The 7,864-nt window shown below is 34.7% G+C and overlaps 1 protein-coding gene across 1 annotated transcript; it reads left to right on the forward strand.

Moving 5' to 3' along the window:
- Window positions 1-498: 498 nt before the first annotated feature.
- On the forward strand, window positions 499-7,049 carry LOC102803576 (putative ammonium transporter 2). Its single transcript, XM_006819192.1, has 7 exons — window positions 499-622; window positions 1,206-1,752; window positions 3,126-3,197; window positions 3,967-4,026; window positions 4,453-4,529; window positions 5,275-5,492; window positions 6,228-7,049. Exons 1-7 carry the CDS (start codon window positions 499-501, stop codon window positions 7,047-7,049), a joined length of 1,920 nt encoding a protein of 639 aa, XP_006819255.1.
- The last annotated feature ends 815 nt before the right edge of the window (window positions 7,050-7,864 follow it).

Below are 7,864 nucleotides of genomic sequence, written 5' to 3' on the forward strand. Positions count from 1 at the left end.
ACGAAGATCACGCCACTCACGTATGAATGTCACTGATCATACAACAAAAATGTTCTCATTTGCGCTTGCGCTGTAACACGACCTTGTTTTTTTTCGTCGCGTTTGTGACTCGACATATCAAAATGACGTCAAAACAAATTCATCATATTAGCTTCATTCGTCGCGGTCAGAATCACAAGTTGAAAATTCATTAGCAAAAAAAGTAAGTTCATTTGTTATTTTTGACTCAGTGTGTTTGGTTGTGGCATGGAATCATATAGGGAACATTCAACGTATATTGTGCTTGGGCTTCACAGCTTTGGTCCCTGTTTCTAAATGACACACAAACACGAAAACCAGTCACACCAATCTTAAAAAAATATTCGACTAACATGAATAAATCAGATGGAAATAATGCCAACTTATTCGGTCGGGTAAATACATCATTATAGTTCTATAATATTATTTTTTTCAGGAGGAATATGTTAATTGCGGTCGTCGCATCAGTACGATAACATCATGACTATCAACGCTAGTTTAAATTGTGATAACACAACGATATTATTATACATGTTACCGAACGAATGGGACGATGCCACTTGGATACTGAGCAGCGCATTCGTTATATTTACCATGCAGTCAGGTAGGTTTATTCCTATTAAAAGTAATATCAACCGTAAATTAACGCCACCATTTCCACGAAGACATTTGTTAAATTGGTTGGTGGGGGCACGTTCTAAGTTTCCATAATTTTCACCATTATAAACTGTTACAACAAATTTAATTAATATCAAATATACATACATAAACTTTGAACTTAAACTTTGACAAATTACGCTAATCGTAAGGTTTAACTTTGATAGCACAGTTAGCGTATAATGGGGGAGAATATGTAAGCACCACATTCGCCATTTTGAATATGCATTCAATCCAAAATAATTCTTATATTTGAAGTTAACCTCGTGTATAATATTTCGACACGGGGGACATACAGAAAATATATAATGTATATATATATGCAACATATTCAACTATAATTTATTGCATATCAAATATACCATATGTTACATTGCCAACAATAACAACAGCAACGGTCATCTAAATAACTAACTACGTAGAAGGCGAAATATGTAATCCCTCATTTCAGACTCTTCTCGCGGCAGTTAACTGGCACGTAGTAATCATATAGTTTGTAAACACAACACCCAACCTTGTATTTTTTCTAGGCTTTGGCTTACTGGAAAGTGGTACTGCAACATTGAAAAATGAAGTCAATATTATGGTGAAAAATGCAGTGGATGTAATTTATGGAGGTATTACATACTGGATGTTTGGTTATGCCTTTAGTTTTGGAGACTCTCCAGGAGCGAATGCGTTTAGTGGTTTTGGAGATTTCTTCTATCAAGCGAATGACACAGAGATGGGAACACGTTACTCCCAGTTTGTTTTTCACGCGTCATTCGCAACCACGGCAACAACGATCGTATCAGGAGCAATGGTGGAACGCACGCGTCTCGAAGCATACATCGTCTTCTCATTTGTCAATACCCTTGTGTTTAGTTTCCCGTCACATTGGGTGTGGGCCGAGAGAGGATTTCTCTACCAGCTCGGTGTATTGGATATAGCAGGTGCGGGACCAGTGCACATTGCAGGAGGGATAACAGGATTGGTTGCTACTATATTCTTGAAACCGCGGCATCGGAGATACTCATCTAAATCACCGCCACCTATGGGATCTCCTACCAACGCCATACTAGGAATGTTTATGTTATGGTTTGTATTGTTGCTGTTTTAATCATTTCATACACACCACGCCACCCACACCACACAAATCTGCAGCACAACACTTACATGTTAACTATTCTAACACGTCGAAATGTTGTGAATTGTAAGTATATTCCCGTTTTGAACGGTGTAACATTGCAACCTAAAACAACTTTGCATAAATGATAAATACGTTTTGAATCTGATGACAATATTAGTGTACGGAACCTTAACATATGCTATATTCGTATATAGTACCATCAAAAAATGGCAAGGTTATAGTTTGGAGAAGCAATTATCATAAATTTCTAAATTTGCAATGTCTTGTTCAAATACATATCTACATGGACACTGTACCATGACATTACTGTTTGCGCATGCGCCTATAATTTATATTTCGCACCAGTAACATTGAAGCAGTCTATTGTTTTTAATTCAACGACCGCTAATACCGAGAATGTTTTTAAAGAAAGACTGCAATATCACACATAAACATATTACGTAACGCAATCTGAACGTGACGTAATCAGAATTGTTTAATTACATAAATAAGTGTGTTATTGCATACAATATTGTGATGGAAACGAGGACAAAAATATTATTTGCAATAAAATGAAATAGAACACGAAAACCAAGTATTCCAATGCATGGCACAAAATAAATCACGTGTATTATTTAGTAAATATAAGTGAAAATCACGATATAGTTAAAAGCTATAATTTGATTGTTCGAATGATAACTAATAGGTTATGTTTGTTCGTCACACATGTTTATGGCTTGCGGCTACTGAGACACGTCCCAAGAATAGTGTTATGAACTAAACTGAATTTTCCCAGTGGGTATTCGATGACAATAGACACACGGTTTATATTAAGTTATAATTCAGAGAACGAGATGGTTTACTTATCTCCAGAATTTGATTTCAAAGCATTTATGATCAGCATCAGTTCCCCGGAGATGTTATTTGATGAAAAATGAAATTGTACGCGGATCAGGCCTTAGTTTGATATTGAATGCCATATGTTTACCATGGAATTATAACATAAAACATTAATATGAATTTGTGATCCGAGATATTTGAGGTAAAAATTTGTACAGAAGACATTATTAAATTGTTTGACTGTCCTATAAAAGGACAATATAACAATAAAGAACAATGCTACCAGATATATAAAATAATTTGGTATAGAATATTTCCCGCGCGTTATTGTTGTTGTAGCACACACAGTACGTCCATCAAGATATATTGTCGATGCCATAGGTAGATGATTTGTGTTCCGTACATTTTTCGACAACTTAGGGGGTCAACATAATATTCGGCAACTAGAGAGGGAAGCATAATATTTTCTGATATCATTCGTGACCCTCTTTTACAATTCCAGGTGGGGTTGGCTTGGATTTAATTGTGGAAGCACAAATGGAATAACGGCAGAAAAATGGAAATTAGCGGCAAGGTAATTGAGACCACTGACTATCTCTGCATGACATGAATTCAACATATGTGTTTCAATGACATTTCCAGTACTTTTGATTGTTAATGAATGACCTATACAACATACGCCAATATAGCGCTATGTTTCAAATTATTCTCCCTGTTTTCATACAATTTCCAAATTATATATACCCAGTATATGTACGTGGCATGAGCACCATATCATATATTTTAAAGAGCCATGTTGTATGAAACAACACTACAAAAAGACATTACATTTTTTTTAAATGTTTTGGAAAAAAACCTTAAAACAGCTAATTTTAAGAATATTTCATAGAGAAATGTATTCCATATGTACATCAATAATAATTTTCATAATCACCGATTATGCGTGAATATTAAAGAAAACTCATAATAATCTCGATATTATTGCATTTCATTTGTATTGAAATATGACTGGAAGCAGCTGAATGAAATCAACTACAGTACTCATGTATGAACAATAGCTTATAAATATAGTTAAACGAATACTTTAGCTTTCTCCATAAAATAATTTCACAATGTCGAAAACGAAACGTATTTATAGTGTTTAATGAATAATATTCTAAATCAGCTTGTTATATGAAGGGTGAATGTGTTGATATAATATGCATTTGGTGAAGCAATGCACTACGACCCGTTTGAAGCATTATCGTAATCCTAAACTTATGGCATAGTGTTTGGCTGAATGTCTCGCATGGATATTATCATGTTTTTAATGGCAGTGATTTACTGATTATATATACATCTAGGTCGGCTGTATCGACGATTTGCTCTTCGATGGCTGGAGGAATTGTGGCAATTACCCTCAGGTGAGATCTCTGTGGACGTGGTGTTACAATGACAATTCATTATGCTACAGAATTTAATGTAATATGTATGGTATTAGAAATATTGATAAGAGCAATTGTATAGTTTATTTATAAGGGAAATTGTCTCGTCAGTTTTTCGAAGAACCGACAATTGACTCAAGGAAGATATTTGTTATCAAACTATTTCATCTTGAGAACAATGAATTTGATGTTAATATTTATAACGTTAAGCTCTACTCTAAAATCTATAATTGGTCAAAATACATACAACTAGCTCTTCGGATACGTCAAGATTTCTTTTGCTTTTTTTTAATTAGCCAGTCGCAGACACAAATAAAATGTAGATAAATTCAAAGACATTTTAGTGTCAAAATTATGTCAGCTGAGTTCATAGCTGAATAACTTAATGGATTGTTTTTTTTTTAGTTACGTGACAAAAAGAAGAAAATTTGACGTTGGATACATTATCAACGGTGTTCTCGGAGCGTTAGTATCTATAACAAGTAAGTTTAATTCAATATATTACACATTGTGATATAATTGTACAATAGAAAGTGCGTTGACTACTTTAAAACCAGCTCAACTTGAAAAACGGGTTTTTATCATTCAGTAATACTATTTTGCTGTTAAGAAAAGCTATATATCGGTAGACGGACAACACAATAATTTTATATAAATAATTCGTAACATTTTAGCACATTTGTTTAAGTTCCTTTAGATGGTAAAGGTTTCATTTAAAAGGTGCTATACTATTTAGATCAAATGGTAGCATCATTAAGCAGTCAGGAAAAGTTTGTATTGGTCACCGCTAGCGCTGTGATGCAACAACCAATCAAATGTTGATGTTTCGTAATTCGTAGTTTATATCTGCCGTTCAATATCAAACCAATTTCAAACCAATTGGAGAAGGTTTTTTTCTAATTTAATCTCTTACCTAGATATAAAACAGGTATATTTGCTAATATTTCCATTTAATATTTTTAAAATGATAGTAAATCATTTCATTGTACGTCAAAGTTACGTAACATGTAGATGAATACTTGTCACACTGGCTTAGTCATTATAAAATGCCAGTTTTCAATTTCAGATATGCTCGAACCATATTTAATTATATATGTTTATAATGTGGACATGTGTTTGGTTGTGTTCAAAATGCAAAATATGCAACTGACTCGGGGGTAGCGTAATATCAAAATATATTGTGAACACTTAGGTTGGAAATCATGAACTAGCTTTTATTATCTCCAGGTTCGTGTGCAGCCTCCCACCCCTGGGAAAGTTTTTTAATCGGAGCAATAGGTGGAATTATTGCCTGCTCCGGCATTGAGCTAATGAACAAATTGAAAATTGACGACCCTGTCGGTGTGGTGCCAGTTCATGCCATGTGCGGTGCTTGGAGTCTCCTGGCAGGCGGAATATTAGGTCGGCAGATAAAGGCGGGCAAGGGACCAGATGGGTTGACAACGGTGAGTACACTAAAGGATACAAGGCTGCGAACAACAACCAATTCGTAAAGAAAAATCGAAAGCTACATAGCTTAGTGCGGCGTTTGTAATTGCTGTCTTGCAGATTTCTCTCTAAAACACTATTGGTATGCGGATCGTTATTCGCTGAAAACAGTTGATGAAAAGTCTGCATACAATTAACGATTTAACTAAATCATTAGGTGTATACGTATGTAAGTAGTCTTGACAATGTTGATTACAGATTGTCACGGGCAATAATTGATATATTTTTGTCACAACGGTCTAGTACCGCCTGTTATCTTGTTTCATACTATATCTAGACTTTATTTAGCAATCCAGATACAAGAGCAGATACATTTTTTAAGTATACAGTCAACAACAACTTTGTAATATTCCATCTAATTAGTACAGTATTATTGTATAAAATAATTAGAACCAGAGATATGAGAAATATAAACAAATTAATTATATGCATATATTATTATTATGTGCAAACAGATATGCGAATTTTTTTAAATTTACGATACGAGTAAAACTATGCACACGCACAGTAGTGTTATTTAACCCACTGTAATTGCTTGGCTTGATCTTCTGGGAATATGCGATTATAACTGTCCACTCGAGTACTCTCACATTTCGACAAGGAACAGTACTTGTATGTTTTTTTTTTTTCGCCATACCATTAATATAACATAATATAAACTTCATCAATATTAAACATAATTATTTTCACAGACTGGGAAATTTGATCTTCTAGGAATTCAACTCTTAGCTATACTTACAATATCTGCCTGGTGCATACTCGTCTCCTCATTGCTACTAACAGTAATCAACCTCACTATCGGTCTCCGACTCAGTCTCGACCAGGAGATACTCGGCGCCGACTTAGTTGAGCACTCTATTGGATGCATAGAATACGACAAAATAAAAAAGTGTATTGTAGAGGAGAAAGATGAAATCCCTGATGTGACAGTCGGCTTGGATAATGACACTACGCAACGCGCGCGTCGCGCTTGGAATAACGCGTTCCAAAAGGTAACCGCCGTTCAACGTTACGCTAAAACCCGGGAAAAGAAATCCGACAGGCCAGAGCAAATACTTGTGAATTTCTTACAAAGACGACGCACCGCTGTAAAAGAGGATAGACAAATAAGAAATAAGAAGAATTCCAATCGAAACCTGTCTGTTCATGTGAACGGAAGTACATCGCTTACTGTTAGCCATGATGTGAATTCTACCACAGAAAATTTACGATTCAGAAAAAACAATGGATATTTGAACAACGTAGGGATAGATAATCTTTGCTTTGAGTCCAATGAAATAAGAAAGGAATTGATTGAAGATGCTGGGCAGTGCATTTGTGAATGTCATCGATGTGATACTGCTAGCGCTGCTACCAAGGGGTCATACAAAACGAATAATGTTAATACTACAACGATGACGTCAGTGAGCACACAAACTAACGAGTGCGATCAAATTTCAGTTGACATCTACTCGGAATCAGAGATGCCTGGTGCTGCCACCGTCAATTCTGGAACTGAAACAACATGCCTATGACAGAAAAACTAGTCGAATTTCAATTCCAAAAAAAACAAATTATCTCAGTGCACACATATATGTTGAATAGAAGTACAGCTTAAATGTCATTTCAAAGTAAAACAAATAATTTTCAAGTAATATGCGCGTGTTTTCATGTGACGATAATAGAGTGTTTGGTATTTTCTTGTATTTTGTTGTGTTTGTAAATGTATAATCCTTCATGAATCATTAAACCAGATGCTTTGGTGTTTAAATGATATTAACTGAGTGCGTTTCATAGTTTATAACGTGGAGTGAATGTTAGAATCAACGCGAATACATTTCGCGTCGCCACTAATCTTTTGACAATTCACAAAACTACTTGTACACTATAGAATTGGTTAAACAGCCTATCTAAGTAATAATTTACACACGTTTATGTAAAGAATTAAACATTGCAATGTTAATACAGAAAATGTTTTTTTTATTCCACTTGATGTAACAGACGTTACGGGCAATCTCTAATCTGAATGTTAGTAGAACTTTTATAGAATTACCTTCTCTTATTCCACGTTTTTTTATTCTTTTCCCACAAGATTTTCGAAACATTCAGGCTGAATATCCATCAATATTAATTCCAATGACATTGTAGCAAAATAGAAATTGAAGGAAGAATATTTCAATCGACTTAATCATGGCTTGAATTTTAAATTAAATTCCTAATAATATAGCCCCAGAGGACACCTTGAAGGAAAAAAAATGCTCTTGACGAACACAAACAGGCAATATTGAATTGAGTGTATACGCCTTTGATGTCCAATATATTGGTAGTGTCGTATTGAAAATGTGTGAAG

The sequence above is a fragment of the Saccoglossus kowalevskii genome, chromosome 13, assembly GCF_978046115.1.
Source record: "Saccoglossus kowalevskii chromosome 13, keSacKowa6.1, whole genome shotgun sequence".
Classification (NCBI taxonomy): Eukaryota; Metazoa; Hemichordata; class Enteropneusta; family Harrimaniidae; genus Saccoglossus; species Saccoglossus kowalevskii.